The sequence below is a fragment of the Pogona vitticeps genome, chromosome 3 (genome assembly GCF_051106095.1).
Source record: "Pogona vitticeps strain Pit_001003342236 chromosome 3, PviZW2.1, whole genome shotgun sequence".
Classification (NCBI taxonomy): Eukaryota; Metazoa; Chordata; class Lepidosauria; order Squamata; family Agamidae; genus Pogona; species Pogona vitticeps.
The window spans coordinates 48,438,191-48,459,754 of record NC_135785.1 but is presented as its reverse complement, the minus strand read 5'-3'; the positions used below and the strand labels follow the sequence as shown (position 1 = coordinate 48,459,754).

The window sequence follows — 21,564 nt, the reverse complement described above, 5'->3', positions numbered from 1 at the left end:
AGGGTAGCACAACTGTCCTTGTGCTGGCACAGGCCCCCTTAAGGGTTGCTGACTGATCTGAGATCTGTTGGCACAGCTGCTGAGCTAGCTAGGATCTGCCAGCAGTAGAGTCAGAAAAGAAGAGAACTTAAGTTATGCCAGATCCAAACTCATATCAGCCAAGATTCATAGCTATTCTATTGAGATAATGTTAGACAGGGTCTGGGTAATAGTCCTAAGTAATTTCCCACAGACTCAGCTGATCTAGTGTCTTCTTGGTTAGTTAAGATTGTGTCCCCACTCTATTTTAATATGCTCGGGTAAATAATTAACTGTTTTTGCAGAATCTTTAGATGCAACAGAATGTTATTTAATATTATTTAATATTAATTCATACAATATCTGGAGATTTTTCAATTTCTGTCAAAATATAGGCCACAATATTTATGTCTGAAGTTTTTGAAAAATGCTAAATGTATTTTACTATGCTGTAAGGCCCACTTAACACCATGGAATTTACTGGTTAGTAAATATGTGTAAATCAGACTATGATAATATCTGCATAAAAGATAAATTAGATGAATTTAGGATTGGAGCTCTACTTTATGTTTACTAACAGCACGTATAATTGCAGGTATCTTTCACAACGATAGAAGATTTGGATCATTTTTGCTTCTGCGCAGTGTCTGAAACTCAAGAGCAAATTTGGATGACGTATTCAAGAGAATTGTTTCTTTCGATTTTTGGGGGTTGAAATTCTGCATTTTACATAAAATATTTATTAAGACTGGATAAAGGAGGCACAATACTTCTGGTGTGAGATACAGTATTTCAGTATCTCAGTACATTAATGAAATGTGAACAATTTGCTTTAAATAAGCCTTGGACATTACACTGATCATGTTACCTTTTTCAGACATCTGTCCTAGACTGATTGACTGTAGAAGCTTTTTTGACATAAAATCATGAGAATGGATTGCTGTTACAGAACTGGGACATTTTCATCACAGTGGTAATTCTCTCTGTGTGTGCATGTGTGTTTGTGTGATCTGAAAGCAGATAACGTGATTGTTGTCTTAGTTCAGTTCACAGTGTATTTAAAGTTCAAATTATGGCAGCAACCTATAGGCGTGTAGTAACAAAGGTGAATTGTTACAATAGTGTTGTGATAGATTGCCAGCTTCAACATGCTGTGCATTACTGCACTGGGGCATGCCAGACATTCAAACAAGGAATTATGTGCATAGTAGCTCACCACAGTGTTTGTGCAGAGCTAATTCAGGTCCCCACCCACAATCACAGAAGTCCAGATCTGACCCATAGGCTTTCAGTGCCCGAAAATTCCCTTGCTTTGACTGAGGATGAAATCCTTCCTAGTAATCCAAGATTCAAAAAAGGGTGTTCAGTTCAGAGCACTGGCAGTCTGAAGGATATTACTGGAGAAGCTATAAATCTTGCTAGTGGGAAAATAAAAGAATTTTCATTTGAAAAACTTAAAACCCCTTCCAATCAGGTAAGCTATAGAAAGGGAAGAAAAGTCAAGTCAGATTCATTCAGTAGAAGATCACTGGATTTTGACTTGATATATGGGCATTTCAGCAACGATGAAAATTCTCCCCCTCCATTTGGCCTGTCACGTAATTCCTCACCTGAAAAATGGCACATGAGAAGCATCTCAGTAGAGGAAAATTCTACGGTTACATCACTTGTGCAGACTTTCTCGGAGGACAATTTTATTACACAGATTTTAGAAAAGCACAAGCTGGACGGTTCTTCCAGTGGCGATATTAAGATGTGTTTGGACATCTTGCTGAAATGCTCAGAGGACTTGAAGAAGTGTACTGATATAATAAAGCAGTGCATCAGGAAGAAATCTTCTGGTGTTATTAGTGGAGGAAATGAAAATGATTCCTTGGCCAGTTCTGAAATTATCTATAGGAATTTAATGACAAGATTTTCTTCTTACCTTAAAAAACTACCTTTTGAACTTAGACAGCCTGGGTTCACTGAGCCTGGTGACATGGTAGAACTGATTAACAGTTTGTCTGCTTTTCAGCAATCCAATTTCTCCCCAATATTTAGCAATGAACAGCCACCTAGATATGAGGATGTTGTATCTTCCCCCTCCTCTATGACAGGGCCGCTGTTTCTTACAGACTTACAAGGTAACCTGAATAGCACTGATGAAAATTCATTGGCAAAATCCACCCAAGTTCACACTGTAAATGTTTCCTCAAGTGCTTTGCATGTCAGCAACCAGAAGGACAACTTGAGATCTAAAAATGATGCTTGTACACTACCTCAGTTATTATCTATAAATCCTCCAGATTGCATTTCCCCCAGAGAAGCTCTACACATTGTAGAAGAATCAGATAGAGAAAAGGTATTAGGAAGTGTATCAAGTAGTAAGACTAGAGGCATACAGGAAAATTCTGAGAACACTCATCAAAATGCTGAAAGGACAGTTTCTGTTGTAGATCCTACTAAAACATCACTTGCCTTAGCACATCCTCTTACATTGGCCCAAGCCTCCAACCTAACAGCCTCCCCAAGTCAAGGCTTTGATTGTACTGTTCAGACTTCTAAAGAACAATACAGAAAAAACAATCAAGAAGAGATAGATAAGCTTCTGATGGATTTGGAACATTTTTCTCAGAAAATGGAGGCTACTCTGAGAGACACTAGTATTAAGCAGAGTGATCCTTCTTGTTTAAAGACTGTTAGTCCATCTGTTGACAATAAAGGGAAAGTTTGTTCAACTGCAGACAGAAGTGCTTCTTCCTCATTATCAAAACTTATAGAAAGCAACGGTCATAAAATGGAGGAAGAAGATAAAACCCTCTTGTTGCGTATCCTGGAGAGTATTGAAGATTTTGCTCAGGAACTAGTAGAATTCCGGATGGGCAAAGGAAGCTTATCAAAAGAAAAAGAAGTAATGCACATTCTTCAAGAAACATTGGCCATTCCCTCCATAACAACTATCCAGCAGAGCTGTACAAGCCCAGCTACCAAAGAACCCATACCAGCACTAATTCAACAGATGCCAGAAGTTATCAAAGTAAGTTTGCAGATCTTGTCACTTAACTGTTAAGGATAGTGTGCACGATTTGCATTATTGTAGTTGAATATTGTTACTGCATAGAAGTTGATAAACAATGTTTGCACTAATGTTTTTTATTCTATACCCCAGGGGTCCCAAACCCCCGGTGCTGGTCCGTGGGCTTCCTTGAACTAGGCTGCGGACACGGATCTCCAGCACCCCACACGTGTGCACGGTGGGCGTGTCATGCTCACGGGTGGGCGTATTGCATTTGTGCGCATGTGCATGAGCATGACACGCCCCTCCGCAAAGCGTGACACACCCACCCACGAGCATACGCGGGTTGGGGATTGCTGCTATACCCTATATTGTTAAAATCTGCCACCAGTCCAGACTTCCCACTGTGTGCTGATATGGGAAAATAACTGTGCAGTTGGCATGTTGAAAAGTTTCCACCAAGCTTATCTATAGATATGTTTTTAACATAGTTAGAAGTGTGGTCTTTGCCCATATATGCTCACATATTATGTCCTGCCAGGTTCTAATAAAACCAATTTTGCAGGCCTTTGTTGTGCTTCATATTTTGGAAAACATTAAACAGTTTCTAGAAGTGTGGGCATGAGTGTGCTGTGTTCAGTCTGGAGTAACTATAAGCTTTGATTATATAACACTATGTGCCATTGTTCTTTAGCGCTTGGACTGTGATGGGATTTGTTTCTGAAGTTATTAAAATTAATCAAGTTATTAAAATTAATCAATTAAAGGGCAGATGCATACCCACCTGTGATCAAAACCTTTTAAAAATTAAAAAAAACCAAATACTTTTAAAGTGGAAATACTAATTAGACTTTGCTTATTTGGTTTTAGTACAATTTTATACCTTTAAATGGTTTAAGACTAGAGGACATGATAGAATGGTGGGGGGAAGGAGTTGAATGTGTAATTTCTGTGGAACAACTTCACAGGCATGTCCCCTGTTCATCTGTTGTGATTATATAGTCATCAAGCTTCATTAGGATTACTGCCTCGAAGTTGTATGCTTCATAGCATGGTGGGGAAAGTTATTTTTATAGCATAATGCAAATAATAATCCATACAGACACAAATTTGTGTATGAAAGAGATATCAGAGATATCAGATTTTGGAAAAAAGCCAAACAAAATTATATTGGTACATACTATGATTAAAAAAACATTAAACTGGGTTTTCAAACTAGTTTAACATTTAACATAAACGCTGAAATCCTGTTGCTGTAACTTATGTGCCTTAATGTTGGCAATGTCATCAACAGTGCTGATAAAGTCATTTTGACATTGGAAGTTTTTAGTAAAGGCTTCTCTTTCCTGTCACATTAACCTAATGGTTTCCTAATGATGAAAGGGATTGTGCAAACATCTCAGAGCGTTTGGGAGAGAAACTGGAAAAGTTTAATTAAAAAAGTAGTTATTGATAATCAGCCTTACATTATATAAGTTATGGCAACAGGATTTCAGTCTTTTGGACATATATTAATTCAAACTGTATTTGCCACTTATATTTATCTCCTAAAAAAGAGATCCTGGTTAGTGGTATCAGTTAGTTTCTCTGCCTTTCTGACAGGTATTCTTTCTAATACGAAGGAAAACAAACAATTTCCAGGATGTACAATGACAAAATACACACTTTTCCAGACTTGTATGGAGTTAAATATTTTCCTTGAATATCTAAATTTCTGTTGTTAGTGTTTCCATTCCTGATCTGGTTGGGGAACTGCATACTTTTATTTAATTGTTCGCCCTCACGTCACTTCTTGGAACAGGTGACTTGTCACTAGCTATAATCCCTTCGAGAATAGTGAAATTATAAACATGTGAGACCGAATGTTAACATCTTCTTCCAGACCACGGTGTCAGTATGGTAACAATTTCTTTTATCTGAGTTCCAGAGCAAGTTATATTAATGGGCAATCAAATTCCTTGTGAGTAGTAGAAAAAGGCTTCAACATGTACAGTAGCAGAAACATCTCTTAATTGCTCTGGTCACCAAAGCTTTTTTGTACCATCAGTGCTCAATTATGTGAGAAGAATACCTGGCAATCAGAGTCTTCAAAGGTTTCGTCCTTTTGAGGATTTTGCTTCTGATGTTTGTTGAAGTGTTGGATGCTATATATAGAGGGGCTAGGCTTTTCTCTATTAAAAAACAAATAATGTCATTAGCACAGGTATCAATCAGCCTTTGAAAAATTAAAAGTCCCACAAAGGCAAGCAGAATTCACAAAGTAGTCAAGTGTGTTAAAACCACGTTTAAAGAATGATTCTATCATCAGTTAAATTTATTATCCAAATCTCTGAGGTGGGTAAAAATAGCCATATGTAACACAGTCTTAAAAACAGAAATTAAAAAGTCTCATTCAGCACAATACACTTTGCATATGAATAAACAGATGTAGGAATGCAATGTAAGTATTTCTGAAGGTGGAAGGAAAACATTTGATAACTAATGCAATATTTTCCCCAGTATATTTCCTTTGACTTTAAGGAGATAGTTTTAAAAAGACAAATAATTTTTTAAAAATCCTATATTTTATTTCCTAGATTAGATTAGAAAAATACGGTCTGAGTTATAACGGTAGCATATATTTTTATTTCCAACTGAGGCTAGTGATTCTAAGATAGCACCTCAGATTTCCTCTCTGAAGCTCATAAAATGAGAGGTATCTGTGAAGGTGATATATTTAGCTACTTCTGCACTATGTCTAACTTTAGCACCACGAGTTGTGGCAGTGGGTGCTTCACTTCCCACAATACCTTTGCTCTATTACAAGCCAAGGACAGATTGTCTGACTGTCATGTAACCAGCAGGAACATAGATTCTAGTGTAGATCATGCTTCTTGATAAAGAATTGTAAAGGAGCATCCAGAGATCCTCATGCTCAGGGATTGTATGAATGTTAGAAAAAAAGTTTCCCTGGCCTTAGGCTGAGGTGCAGTGGCTGAACAGTTCTTACTGTGAACAAGAAGAAGGCAAGGTATGTTTCAGTTAGAACTTCTTGACTGTAAAAATATAAACCAAGAAAATAGCTTATTGTGGCTGAAGTGATCCCCCAAAGGACATTATACCTCCGTTGGGAAGATAAAAATTTGTTTAAGAGCTAACCAAAATGATGATCAAGGAAACATCTCTGCGAAGGGACCCAGATTTACGAGGAGAGTTAGCTTTCCTAGCAAAAGGCTGTGATTTTGTTCTTCCATCTCGATTCAAGAAGAGATTGAAGTCATTCCAACAGGCCCAGGTTTGACCATGCTTTTCTTTTTCTTCCTCTTTGTAACTTTTTATTGGATCAGAGGTTAGAATTGTGGCTTGTTAGGCTTTTCTATTTTCAGAAGGTTATTTGCACCAGATACCCATAGGTTTAAAAATAGGTCTTCTGAGCTTAGCACATAAATGTCCCTATTGGTAAACAAGAAGAAAGAACCCAAAGGTATTTTCCTTTTGAGTGCAAGAATGTTAGCATTAATAAAGATTATTAACTAATAATTATTTCAATGTTGTTTGTTGAAGAATTGTATTGCATGTATTTCATGCTACATTCCTTACTTGGTGACTCTAAATATCAGCTGCAGTAGGAAAACTTTGTTCTGCAACTGCTGAAAATATGTCTTAAAGGTTGAAGCAAAGTGGCTGCGGCAGAGGTCACATGTGGTTGTGCTTCACTATTGCACTTTTCCACATGTTATAATTGCTAACTTGGTTTATATCAACAAGTAGAAGAAAAAAGTTGTTTAGATTTTTTGTAAGAGTGTATGTTGATATTCAGTTGTGGAACTGAAATGTGTTAACCAGCTCTTAGAATTTATACAGGCCAACAGTTACCCATTCACATTGAGCATTTGTTCAACTTTCTTCATGCCCAAGATACTGGTACCGCATTCCATTGTCTACATAATGCAGGACTAAAGCTAGTATTAACAGAGTCAAAGTGGGACAAAAACAACAACAATCTTGCTTTCAAGGGTTTTTTAAACTCCATCCCAGAGCAATGGTGTATTTTGTTCTATTTTATTCCAGTTTGATCCAATGCAAAATCTGCTCATGTGGATCCCAGTACTGCTCTGATATGTGCTGCTCTGTGCACTGTGTGAGTGGCTGCTATTTGATGACATTTTTATGGGCATTTTTTCTGCTAGTCATTCTCCATCCTTCCATGTCTTACTTGACACTCTTATTTCATTTTCTTGGGATATCAGCATTTTTAATTTTTATTTTGGAATTTTTGTTTACATGTTAAAATGTCAGGTCAGAGACTTGGATTCCTAAACCTCCGCCTAAGAGCTGAATAGAACTGTATAGACTTCGGGGGGGGGTGTGTGTGAATCAGAAGGCTGTGTACATAATAGCTGGCATTTATTCCCCCCCAAAGGGTTAATTCCAGAATGAAATCAACCATTTCATCTTATAAAAATTCATCTGGGTATCAAAGTATAAGTCTGTTAATTGTTGCAATGATTCCAAGTAATATTAGCTTGTTTGTTTCTACAAGCTTTATTTATCTAAGTTGTTGAAAACAATCAAATTCTTACAGCTATGGAAAAACTGTAAGCACAAATGCTTTAAAAATATATGAAAACTAAACGTTAGTTGCAGGCAAATACTTAAGTCAGAATTCAGTCCAAAATACAGGATCATAAAAAGTACAATAAAATACACCAAAAATAATGTGTCAGCTACATTCTAAAATGCAAATGCTTATAGCCTAAAAAGACACATTGAAAAGCAGAGAACACATCTCCTAAAATATCGAAGTTCTTAAAATAAATAATATATTGAAGAAAATTACTTTCTTCCTCTTTAACTATATTATAACACACACAAAACTAAGTGCTCACCCAGCCAAACCAGTTTAGATTTATGAAAGAAAATTCATGTTATCCTTGTCGGCTGTTTCTGTTGCTGCTACATGATATCAGTGCTGTTGGTATCTAGAGTATGTATTGTGGCATGTTGTTGAGAGGACAGGGTGAAATAGGCTGGGAAAGGGCAGTCCTGCATTCTGCTTTTTAGCTTTTTAAAAAATTACAATTTCTGCACTATAGCACAAAAGTGAAAAGTTAGAACACAGACAATTAGAAAGCATTGCAACAAAAAAAATGAAGGTTTCAGAATAATAAGCGGGTTAAAAAAAGGAGTTGAGAAAAGGGTGAAGAAGATGGACAAAAGGGAGGGCAGTTTGTGCTGAGAGTAACATGTCAGGGAGCAATTCTAGAAATCTGTGGGGAAGTGGTACTGGGAAGATCCAGTACATCCAGCAACAAATGCCCTTTCCGTGTATGGATCCCTGTACTGGGATGATCTATATTGAAATCTGAGGTAAAAATACCACAATGACCTGGAGCAACTGAAGAACAACTGAAGCCCCACATCTCAGCTTACTATCATTTGTACACTACTTGCTGGTTTTAACTTTAATACAAAGAACCCATGTTCCTTTTCCTTAGTATTCAGAACTTCTTTTGGAGGGATTGGAATATGCCTGTAAATTTGTGTACTGTATACATCCACCAGGCTACCTTCCTCTACTAGTGGAAGTCAGTATCTTACCTAATTATCTTGGAACTAAACCATCCAGTGATTCCTGAACCAGAATTCATTATTTCATTAATTATTTTCAAAATATGTCCATATTTTTAAAAGTACGTGGTAACAGATTTATTGGGATATGTATGAATATAGTCCACACTGCTGCAGTTTCATACAGATATAGAAAAAACTGCAGTTCCAGGAAGAAACATGAAACATGTAAGAGAAACATGAAATACTAATTTGAGCTGGACAAGAATTGGACAAAGTCTGTGATACATAGTCCCCAGCATGGTGAATAATTGTATTGAAATTAGTGTGAGTCCTAAGCATGATCCTTTGAATCAAAGACGGAAACATCTGAAATTTGTGAGACACCAAATATTTGTCATAATGTAAATGTTATTCCATTTGGCAGCAAGATACGTGAGGAGACTGAAATGGCTTGAATGCAAAATGCAATAAGGAAAAAAGTCAGAAGTGGAGAAGCCCCTAAAAGCAAATATTGGGAGAAAGTATTCTTCACTATCCACCATGAGGGTTCAACCTACAGTATGCGTGACAGGAAAAATGAAAGGATAGAACACTAGCCTGATTGGTTGTAGAAGACAGCTTGGCTGAAACACAGGGACTATGGGCCCCTGGCAAGAAAAGTACACTCAAGGGGCAACACTTTAATAAAGCAAATTAAAATAGATCAACTTTATAACAGTTTTTGTTTTGCTTTGTCATGTTACAAGACGCCTTTAAGCTAAAATAATTTTTATAGAAGGAATTGGGAAAAGGCTGTATGGTTCAGGATTGCACATATACTGTACAAGTTTTGGGTGATACCTTTATTGAACCACTAAAAAAGTCATACAAATTGCAAACTTCCATGGGTAAAAATCCACTTTGTCAGGCTGTTGAGGATTATTTAAAGTTCTGGGTTGTGTAATAGCTTTGTTGAATCACTGAAAAGTTGTAGTGTTGAAATTCTCCAAAACTTTTAATCAGGCACGGGTGGTATAAAATTTGGGGATAAAAGAAAAGACAGATAGTCCCAAGAATTGAGCCAAGTGTGATGCCCATTGTTCTTGAACATACACTGATAGAAAGACAAGATGAAGTTTGGTGATTCAGCTTGAGATAGAAGTGTCAAGGTTACAGTCGATCCTGTCTCTGTAAACAAAACTTGTTTGCTTAGAGAATAAAAACATGGAGCAAAACAGCAGCAAAACATGATCAAATGTGTCACACTGAAATCTCACAGTAAAATTTGTTAATCTTCAGGGTATTGCAAGACTTTGTTTTTTTGTTTGTTTATGTTCTGCTAAAACAGACCAACACAACTATGTATTGGAAAATAAATAAATAAATAAATAAATAAATAAATAAATAAATAAATAAATAAATAAATAAATAAATAAATAAATAAATAAATAAATAAATAAATAAATGGTTTCATCAACCTGTAGCTGGGACCAGTCCTCATTTCCAGAATGCCTGCTGTTTCTTTAGAAAGCTTTGGAGGGATACTGTTTTGGAACTTTAAAATATGTAGTTAGTATAAAGTGGTGCTGTCTTAACAAAATGTTACAGACAGAATAATTATAAGTAGAGAAAGTAATATAACATGAACCCTAATTGTATTAATTTATCATTGCTAATTATTCACATCATCTAAGGTCTGAATTAACTTCATGGTACTTGTATATATAACTGCATTCCATAGACATAGCTTATTGTTGATACTTGCTGGTAATTGTTCATTTGATGGGCTAGTTTTCTTATATTTCTTTTTCACCTTCATGTTGAAAAAATAATGTCACACACTATCTTTCTAGGTACAAAATAAACAAGAGAAGAAATCTGCGTCTCCGTCCCCAACTCCTGTAAATTCAACAGTCAGCCCACAGTCACTTGTGCCCACAAGTAAAGTAACTGCTAGTGCCCCTTTGTCTGTAAACATTCCGCGATTCTACTTCCCCAGTGGACTCCCTAATGTCTGCAACAGTCATGAGGAAACCATTGCCAAGGTTGAGGCAGCCTTTGCAGAGTTTGAAGATGAAAGAGTCCCCCTGAATGAAATGGGGAAAATTGCAAAGGTAAGCATCAGTATTGCCTAGCTTCTGGAACTGCTTAAAGATTAAAAAACAAGGAATGCTGTACCAAGTTACAGACTAATAGGCTTAATATGGTATAAATTTTGTTGACAGTGGATGGTATCTATCAAATGTAGTTCCATAATAGATCCACTTGTCTGCAATATACTGTAAGACTTTGCTACTTTTCTGCAACAGACTAAGGTTGCAACCACATTGACAAATGCTTTGGCATTTGCTCTGCAATTAGCATGGCTGAATTCAAAAGTATTTTTCAATTAGCACACATGGAAAAGGCCAATGTGAATCACCATGGCCCTTTTTGCTTCTAATTTGGATTTTTCTTCTCTGTCCCTGATGACTTCTACTTTTTAAAAAAGCTAGAATGTTTGAAACAGTGTTTTCCCTGTATGATTATTTGTTTTATTCTACAAAAGAATGGTGAGCAGGACCCTGAGTGGTGTTATGGTGACATATTAGGCTGGGACTTGATGTATTGGGATAGCAGGAACAGCCACCCTCACAATCTTTCTCCCTAGTCATTTCAAAGTATTTCTTAATTAAAAACACACGCTACCAAGTTTAGCACTAGATCACTTTATCACTGCATTGATACATTAATTAACTTAGAACTAGATCTCCTCTGCACAGAAAAAAAAAGATACAAAAGAGATCACCAGATGGCCAGTATCAAAGAAAGGGGGCCAAGGGCTCTGGGTGCTTATCTAATCACATCAGATTGAGGGCCAGCATGGACACTGGCACCAAAACAATCAGGGGTCTTCATGTGATCACCTAAACTGAACTGTAAATGAAACTGAGAATCAAACTGCAGCAAAGCTGAATTGCTCCGATTTCGCTTACTACTGTAATTGCATCCCAAATACTGTAGCTACTTTTCTGAAAGTCCTTCAAGGTTAGAGCTTCATTACAGTATCCCAGAGTGCAGGACACACAACAATGGGCTCAAGTTAAAGGAAGCCAGTTTTTGGTAGAATATCAGGAAAAACGTCCTGTTAGAGCAGTACAACAGTGGAATCAGTTACCTCAGGAGTTGGTGAGTGCTCCAACACTGGAGGCAGATATGCTTTGATTGTATTCCTGCATTGAGCAGGGGGTTGGACTTGATGGCCTTGTAGATTCCTTCCACTTTTTTATGATTCTATAAATAATTCTTTACAAAGAAATGTTTTTAGGTGACCAAAAAATTCAACCAAAAATACATTTTTAAAAAAAGTATAGCTGATATTCATGGGCGCTATATGCTAAGTGCTGAAGGGCAACATAGAAGTGCTTGTATGTGAGGAAGGAAACACTGTGTGGGATTTCCATTTTTTAACTGGCTGGTTTGCTGCCACTAGTTTATATTAGAGCTATGAGAAAATTAAGAAAGCAATGAATTCCAGGTGAGATGATGAAGTATTTTCTTGGAAGGTGCTTCTCTGCTGCTGAGGGAGCTGCAAAAGAACCAATGTGTTGTGGTGGATGAACAGTTAGAGAATCGGGGTGAAAATCCCTAGTTTTCATTCTTCTTAATACTATGTTTAACCAGTATTGTAGGGCACTAAACAGTATTCAGACTTCCAGTTACCGACATTTGTCCATTCTACCATTTTAAAAAAAACCTTTTTGTTAGGCTGTCATTGTTTGAGAGTACACACACAGCAGTACTGGAGCAACTTTAACTTCTGGATTTTTGCCCTCTGAAACTTAGAATGATTACTAAAAATTTTAATCTTTGTAAATGAATAACATCCACACTTCTAAGAAAGTAAGAAAGCTTGTGTTTCTTAGAGAAATATACTTCAAATAGGAAGGGTGGCAGAAGTCCTAGTTTTAGCTAACTAAGGGCCAACCTAGCGGTTCGAAAGCATGCAAATGCAAGTAGATAAATAGGGACCACCTCGGTGGGAAGGTAACAGCGTTCTGTGTCTAAGTCGCACTGGCCATGTGACCACGGGAGATTGTCTTCGGACAAACGCTGGCTCTATGGCTTGGAAACGGGGGTGAGCACCGCCCCCTAGAGTCAAACACGACTGGACAAAAATTGTCAAGGGGAACCTTTACCTTTTACCTTAAGGGCATGTCCAGGTGGAGTGGACTGGTTTGCTTTTTTAAAAAGTTCTTTAGTGTGATCTGTTTCATCTCTCACAGGGTTGAGGCAGGTCTTTGGATTCACCAAATTTGTCCCCCTTTCAATTAATGGTACTCTTCTTCCTGCCCCCTACCCTGTATTTTCCTGAAGCTGTCAATAAAAGATTACTAAAAGTCCCACCTCTGTGGCTTAATTTGTTAATCACCTAACAGCAGAAGCTGAAGCATGTCCCAGATATGGTTAGGGAGAGTTTGTAAGATGCAGAACAAAATGCTTACCATGATGCATAAGCAAGGCACCATGATTTTAATGTGGGGAAACAAATGTTGTTCCTCAGCTCCAAATTATGTGTGAAGGTCTGTTTATGGTAAAGAAGAAATTTATTGCTCTGAATTACTTAACTGAAAGGTTTGGAAGTGGGTTTATCATGTCAGTAATTTAAAACCATGTATGACCAGAGATGAGATGATTCCTGCATGCATTACCTTAAAGTAAAAGGGGAAAGTAATGGATCGGTGAAATAAATTTATTTATTTATTTATTTATTTATTTATTTATTTATTTATTTATTTATTTATTTATTTATTTAATTAATTAATTAATTAATTTAATTAATTAATTAATTAATTTATATCCCGCCTATCTAGCCACTTAAGGCCACTCTAGGCGGCTTACAGCAAGGATAATACAATATAATTAAAACAATTTTAAGTAAGGGGAGAAACTTAGAAAAAGTGAAACGAAAATGAGAGGGAAAAAAAAACACAACAACAAAATAGGAAAAGTCAAGGATTGGCTGAGGGGAAGGCCTGCCGGAACATCAGTGTTTTTAATTGATTTTTAAAAGTACCCAGTGAGGGAGCCGCGCGAATATCAGGGGAAAGGTTCTTTTCTTAAAAAGGCTCTTTTCTTCCCCATATTTTTATAAAATATGTAGTACGCACTTGGTAGATAAGTGGAATGTTCTGAATGTAGCATATTTGATTTCACTAATGCTCTCAGCATGGTTATTCATGGTATTCTTATGTCCTGGCTGGTAAAATTTGGACTGTATAATATTGCTATTAGGCGGATTTGTAGCTGGCTGATGGGCCATAGTCAAAGACTGCTCACCAGTGGTTCCCTCTCATGGAGAAAATTGATAAGCAAGTGCTGCAGGGTTCTGCCCTGGGCCTGGTGTTGTTCAGATCTTTATAAGTAACATGGATTCAGGACTTGAGAAAATGCTTATCAAATGTGCAATCCCAACAAATTCAGAGATAACAAGTATTTCAAAAGACAGAAACCGAATTCAAGGTGATTTTTTAACTGGTTAGAGAACTGGACCAAAACAAAAGGAATAGTTTCAACAGGGGAAAAATGTGAAGTTCTACACCAAGTCTGCGACTACATGGGTAAATACTATAGGATTTGCTGTGGAAGTAAAATGGATGCATTCATATATATTTTTAACTGATCACACGACATGACAGCAGTATTAGTGTTTGCTTTTGAATTTTTCATTGCTTTTATAAAGTAAGGGCAAATCTTCATTGAAAGATTCTTGGTCTTCTCCTATAGGTTCATATTTCTTTTTGGGAGAAAGTTTAATGCATCAAGCCATTGTTAGGTTTTCTACAAAACACAGAGACATTTTTTCCCCATTCTCTGAGTACCAGCTTCCATGAGTGCAAAATTATTGCCTTTGATAAGGCAAACATGCAGCCAGTTATGCTTCTGTAGTTTCTCTTCAGTATGATTAACAGTTACAATGCACTCTAGCGAAGACAGCAGGGCCTGACGTGCTGTGGTTCATGGGGTCACGAAGAGTCGGACACAACTAAACAACAACAACAAATGCACTCTAGCATTTATGTGCATGCATGGTCTTTTAAACAAACAAAAATTGTATGTGCTTGAGAAATAAACTTAAGGGGGAAGACAGAAGAGAGAGCCTGGATGCTTCTAGAAAAATCCTTTATTGTACTGTCATCTTGTTTCAAACATAGAATTTTATGTGAGCTCCATATGACTTCATCCATTTGTAATCTTCCCAAGTTTTCCCATAATTTCTTCCATCTTTTTCTTTCCACAATTTTTTAAAAAGAAGGAATGAATAACTATACAATGCCTTTTCATTGGTAGTTCAAGGATCTGTCTATCCGTAAACATATGCTGTCAATTAAGTAGTAGGCTTCCAACAGTATAATCACAGATATTTTAAAAAGCCCACAATTTGTCTTTTTATCTGTATTATATATATGCCTTCAAGTGGGCAGTTTGCATGTGTGGTGTGAAACCACAGCAAGGCAAAGCCAGCAGCAAAGTTATATGATGGATTCTGCTGCTGGTGGTGTGCTACTGAGTAACTTTTTCCTTTCCTTTTTTTCTTTTCCTCCCGGTCTCCTATTATGGTAATGCAATATTAAATCTTACTACAAACGGTATCTGCTAATTGTAATCAATAAGGCGCTTCACTATACAGTATGGAAAGGCTGAAATTTAAACAAACAAAACGTGGATTTGTGCATTTTCTTGGAAAAACATTGGACAAAGAACTACAGTACTGTGCTTTAGACAAAACATTTATGTTCCAAGTGGCTTATCATATAATATTGGTGGTATATGTGCAGAATAGTTATTCTTACAACAGTTCTAAGTCCTACATAGCTAACAGTGAATTAAGTCTCTTTAAATGTTTAACCATTTTAAGTGCCATTTCTGGTTTTTCCACATGGAATAGAGCCTAAAAAATAAAATTAAGACAGAGACAAAAATCAGTCCTACATAGTGAGACCCATTGGTCATAAATTGTAATTAGATTAGAATAAACAAGCATAGTAATTAGGTTGCAAATATATTAAATTCAAGTCAGAAATTTAAAATCAAATAATTAGTCCCATTTAGAATAAATATACTGAATTTCAATTGATTCGTGTATTTGCTCTGGTTGAGGCTAAACAATAGATTTAAGCCAAAGTTTGCTTGGACTTTTAAAAAGCCATTCTTTATTTTCTATTAAAATTAAAAAGCCTCCAAATTCTGTACTTTTCATAGGAAGTTAGCTGGCTATTTAGGTCTTGTTTTGCTGTTTACAGATATGCTGCTGCCCCCTGTATTGGAAAGCTCCCATGTTCAATGCATCAGGAGGAGAGCGAACGGGATTTGTCTCTGTACATTCATTTGTGGCCATGTGGAGAAAGTGAGTATGCTGTGTAAAAATATTTTTCCAGAAAAAACAGCATAGTGGACTTGTCCTTTTAGGATTTTTCTTCTCTGTGCCTCACTTGTGCCCTTTAAAACCCACTTCTTGAAATAATTCTTCGAGGACTTTTTTGCCCATTTAATACATTTAAGAGTGAGTGTTAGAGCTCTGGTGAGCAATACATTGCTTAGCTATTTTTGTCTGGTAATTAGTGAGGATTGATTCTCATGGTACTGTTGTGTACATGAGTCACATTTGCAAGTCAAACATATTTAAGCAAAGTATCATAAGAATGACCAAAAGTGTGTGTGTGTGTCTATAAAAATGTGTATTATATGTCTCTGTGTGTGTGTGTGTGTGTGTGTGTGTGTGTGTGTGTGTGTATTGGAGCTTTAAATGTACTGGAGCTAGTAGCCAACATTAATCTGCACAACATTCTTTAATTACTTTTATGCTTTCTTGAAAACAAATATGAACTTTATATATTCTTTAAAGTCCATATCCATAAACAGCTGTGAGGGGTGGTCACAGTATCTAAGTATGTCAGTAGAAGTAATGTTTTTCTTTTCCCACCTTTGAATTTCTGCCAAATTAGTGTGTGTGTATGTGTGTGTGTGCGTGTGGCATGATTTCTGAATGAAACTATTTAGTAGATACTTTTGTTGGGACTGCAGCAGGGGAAAGGGTTAAATTCTCCCCATTGACAGCACTGCAGAAATATGTATAGTGTTACATCTAGTTTGGTTCTGTGGAATACTACTTTGTGGTTGCTAGTTTCTTTTATTACTATTATGAATCAGTGTCTGAGTGTTCTTTGTGTCTGAGAGAGCAGATTGTAATCCAGGAAATCTCACTCTTAAATAAATCTGTTGGTTTTTAAAATGACACAACTCACTTGTTTTTATTTTTTGTTATATATGCTGAAAGAAATTAATTAGGCTGTATAATTAAAAAATTGTAAACCGCCCGGAGAGTGCTTGTAGCGCTATGGGGCGGTATATAAGTCCAATAAATAAATAAATAAATAAATCAGAATCATCTTAATTGTGTGGAATGCTCAGAGTATATTGTAATGAAGTTTCATATGTAGTTATATCTAGCCCTCAAGCACTTAGTTAGCAATATAACATAGACCAGTGGGAAGACATTGGGAAGAGAGCAAGATTCTGCAGAGAAAGAATCAGGAGAAGCAATATAGGTTACATTAATCAAATAATTTTGCCATCAAATGCAGATTCTTTTCTTTCACATAGACAGTGGCTTGGAGGCTACCTGGGCGCCTTAGCATGGGATGCAGAGGAGCTTTACATTTTTGCATTGTGCTGCGCTCTAAGTTGAATTGCAGATTTTCCCTGATGTTCGCATGTGCTAAGTGGGTCTTATGTCCAAATGCAAATAGCTATCATAAGGGTTGTTGTGGATCCATATTAGGTATTCAATGAGGGAAAGCCTCCTGGGTCCTAAGCCAAGGTCTCAGTGTGGATCAGGATTGAGTCACTGGCTGTTTGTCTATTTGTGAAATAAAAATCAACACTACCCATAAGGGCAAAATGATTAATGTTGTATGAATTCGTTTATAGCTAGGAATGAGGATCAAAGGGTAGAACTGAAGGCCTTACAAAAGTAGCATTGTTTTGCTTCTTTGAGAACACTGAATACTTTTATAGTTACATTATTTCTTTTGTAGGATATTGCACAACTGCCATGATGATGCATCGAAATTCATTTGCCTTTTAGCAAAGCCCAACTATAACTATTTGGAACAAGAAGATTTCATCCCATTACTGCAGGTATGTATCTTTACCCCACTCAACCTTCAGCCATTTCAATCTAGAGGTAGTATAGAAAATGTGGGAGCAAGGGGCATTACAATCTGTATTTTGCCCTGGCCAGGGGAAATTGACAGGACTTGGAATAAGGTGATGGATTTACTAACCCCCTTTTCCCTGGCCCCACTTCTAATTGCTCTACTGGTTACATAGAGCAACATGGGTTTGTGTGTGTAAAATATAATTTTGTTAATTCCTTGACTATCTTAACTGAAATAATTTGGCTGTCTTTCAGGATGTAGTGGAAACTCATCCTGGACTGACATTTCTAAAGGATGCTCCAGAATTCCATTCCCGTTATATTACTACGGTAGGTTAGCTTCATGTACAATATGTCAGTATTTATGTAAGCAAAGATTATTGATTGATTGATTGATTGATTGATTGATTGATTGATTGATTGATTGATTGATTGATTGATTGATTGATTGATTGAGGTTATATGCCACCCATTTAGACATAGTCTACTCTGGGTGGCTCACAAAACAAAGAATAAAAACAATATGAAATAACAATTTCCAACATTTACACAGATAATTATGCATTTGAGCTGTGGCTAGTGTTACGTGGAGAAGAAATCATTGTATTGTCATTATAAAATATTGCCTCATCTTCTTCACTTTCTTCAGTATGCTGCTTGTTTCTCTACAGCCTTTGTGAAGTTGCCCACAATTATGATAAAGCAGTGCAAAGTCATTCAGTGCAGTATCGTTAAGTCAGACCACTGAACTCTACATTGCCCTTGTACTCCAGATGGCAGAATCAACAGAGTGCTTTTGCACCCCTTTGCTTAGTGCAGTGGTTCTTAACCTTGGGTTACTCAGGTGTTTTTGGACTGCAACTCCCAGAAGCCTTCACCACCAGCTGTGCTGGCTGGGGTTTCTGGGAGTTGCAGTTCAAAAACACACGAGTAACCCAAGGTTAAGAACCACTGGCTTAGTGCACCAGCTCGATCAGAAAATGCTCCAAGGCCCGAGCTACCTTACAGAAGTATTCTGTGACCCATTGTTCTCCAAAGGTGTTGAAGTAGAACTACCACGGAATGCCCAAAATCAGAGATGCGGAAAGTTTTAGTACAAATATCTGAAAAGTACTGGATTGGGGAGGCTTCTATAAGTCTGCAGATTTTAAAGGAGAACCTAGAGTCATGAACTCTGTTTTTGGTAAAACAGCAAATTACAATGATCTTCCCAGGCATGAAACAGAGAGCAAGAGGCAGCTGTACAGTACTGGGGATACATCCCCCCAAACCACTCTCCCACATTTAGTCAGGCTTCTAGAGGCAACCTCTTCTCTACAGGTTGCTGTATCTTCCTGCTTTTCAGACAGCAACAACTTTTGTTCTTCAACAACTGCAGGCTTTGTTGTTGCTGTGACTGAGTTAACTAACCCTGTCTAGTCCTAAAATCTTACTAAAGAAACATCCATGCAGAAATTCAATGTAAGCCAGTAACTTGTTGCCCACCCATGCTGCCGTGTGCAACTTAATTAATAATTTAATTGAGTGGAGTATGTTAATGCCTATTTCTGATTTTTTTTTTTTTAAAAAAAAAAACAATACTAGCAATAGCTCCAGTTCTGATCTACAAATGATTTTCAGATTTTTATTTTATTTTCAAGGTCATTCAGAGAATATTTTACACAGTCAATAGATCATGGTCTGGAAAAATATCTCTAACAGAACTGAAGAAAAGTAATTTTCTGCAGGTATGTTAATTTCCTAGATTTGCATTGAGAACATGTATTGCTAATAGACTACCCAGAGATAGTTCTATGACTGAATTTAATGGTAAAAATATAATGTAATTTGTATAGCTTGGCAGATTTCTAAAGTGGCAGAAGTACTGGTCATGGCAACATCAAGTGAGATATCTAAAGCTTTGCTTATCTCAAATTATGCCTGGGTTGAGAAGGTATGCCACAGCTATGCCAGTGAACAGCTGCTGAACCATACACAGCTGGGAGAGCAACAAGGTCATTGAGGATGATTGCTAACCAGTAAAATACACAAACTGGATGAAAACAACAGACATGCCCACTAATCATGGATTATGTTACTGATGACAACCGCATGCCACTAACTGCCAGAGGAAGCCAGTGAACTTACACACATCGTGAATGTGCACTCCTGTGTCATTATACAGAACAACTGGTTCCAGTTGTCAGCCCTAATATTACACCCAGCAGTGACCTCCACTCTTGTAAGTTCCAAAAGAATAATACAAGTAGGGGATTGAAGGAGAAAAGAAAAACCCACATAATTTAGCAATATATTTTGTTCTGCATACCCACACTGACAGGAGAATCCTCCAGTAACTCACTGCACAGGGCATACATTTGGGAAGCGGGAGACGAAAGTTTGAGTCCCACCAGGAAGATGGGGCAACATACCTGCATAGTTACACCAGAGGCAAAAGACAGGAAGCTTTCTTGTCTCAAACCCACAGTGCAGACATTGACCATCAGGGGGCATTTATAATCTACTTCACCAGATCCCACCTCCCACCCCCAACGTAACCCATTGTCCTCCAAAGGTGTTGAAGTAGAGCTACCATGGAATGCCCAAAATCAGAGATGCGGAAAGATTTAATATGTTGATGATAACAACACAGGAATATATAGGAGAAGCCCTGCTATAGTTAAAAACAAACAAACACCAAGCTTACATTTTACATGCAAGGATGTTTTGGGTTCAAAATCAAAGTGTAACTAAGATAGGTAGGAAAGGCATAGGAGGGTCCCTCATACATGTGTGCATTCACAATCCAATCAGGCATAGCAAGTATATGAACCAGTATCTAGGCTCCTATATGTACTAGACAAATCTTCAGGGACTCACCCAATATCCTGTGTGATCAATCTGCAGGTGTCCTTTAATAAAAAGATAAGAAAACACAACTATAGAACTTGTTTGTTTCAGTCTTAGTCAAGGTGAACACTGTTTCCTGAAGGGGTGTCCAACTTTTTATTTCTTTATAATAAAATTCCTGTATGAAGTATGCATTTATCACAGTTGATCAGAATATTATTGTTATATGAAGCTCGCAAAGTATGACACAGAAATAATAATTATTATTTGGGGACTGTTAAAAGCTCAGAATGAACTTTTATATAGGTCTGTTTGGGGCGGGGGTCCACTTAGAAAAAGTATTGAAAGCTTGATACAAAACAGTCTTCCAGACAGAGTTTTTGGTACCTGCTCAGCACCTGCTATGTAGAATGAATTTGTTACTGTTTTTCAGACTTTAGCCCTCCTGGAGGAAGAAGAAGACATAAATCAAATAACTGATTATTTTTCTTATGAACACTTCTATGTTATTTATTGTAAATTTTGGGAATTGGACACTGACCATGATCTGTACATTAGCCAGAAAGATCTGGCTAGATACAATGATCAAGGTAAGCAGGTTGAAAATAGGCACTGACAGTTACTAACATAAATTAAGTATTATTTCATATATGCCTCACACACATCCCAAATTACCAAACTCGGTATATCTCCTGCTTTGGGTATCTCCTCTAAGAGAAGCAAAAAGTGGTGACAAGGAAGAGGGATTTTCTGATAGTGGCCCCACAGTCAATACACTGTTCTTCCCAACAAGAGCCTCATTATCAGCTTTTCAGTTAATGTATTTCATATGGCCAGGCATTTGCCAAAATCAGACTGGTTGATTTTCAGGTATCAATGTTCTGCCAGTTGATTATCACCATTAGTCTTATGAGGGGAAGTACTGTATGATAGATACGTTATTATAATGGTGCTACGTGTATTCTTCCTAACTTTTGTATATTCTAAT

The 21,564-nt window shown here is 37.0% G+C and overlaps 2 protein-coding genes across 3 annotated transcripts in view; one reads left to right on the top strand and one right to left on the bottom strand.

Annotated features, from left to right (window-relative positions):
• ARMC8 (armadillo repeat containing 8) overlaps positions 1–21,564 on the bottom strand; it is a 142,187-nt gene that overhangs the window by 102,710 nt on the left and 17,913 nt on the right. Inside the window, exon 3 of the mRNA XM_078389349.1 lies at positions 20,607–20,638. The gene's annotated coding sequence lies outside the window, so the exon portion shown is untranslated. The remainder of the gene's footprint in view (positions 1–20,606; positions 20,639–21,564) is intronic.
• The window catches only part of PPP2R3A (protein phosphatase 2 regulatory subunit B''alpha), a 47,287-nt gene that overhangs the window by 13,392 nt on the left and 12,331 nt on the right, over positions 1–21,564 (top strand). The window contains exons 2-8 of one of the 2 annotated variants that reach the window (XM_020787450.3): positions 614–3,037; positions 10,402–10,662; positions 15,832–15,935; positions 17,626–17,728; positions 18,003–18,077; positions 19,388–19,474; positions 21,010–21,166. In XM_020787450.3, the coding sequence (XP_020643109.3) occupies positions 1,091–3,037; positions 10,402–10,662; positions 15,832–15,935; positions 17,626–17,728; positions 18,003–18,077; positions 19,388–19,474; positions 21,010–21,166 (2,734 nt within the window). In that variant the 5' untranslated portion in view covers positions 614–1,090. Of the gene's footprint in view, positions 1–613; positions 3,038–5,830; positions 6,291–10,401; positions 10,663–15,831; positions 15,936–17,625; positions 17,729–18,002; positions 18,078–19,387; positions 19,475–21,009; positions 21,167–21,564 lie in introns of those variants that run through there. The other variant, XM_020787451.3, reaches the window with a different exon arrangement.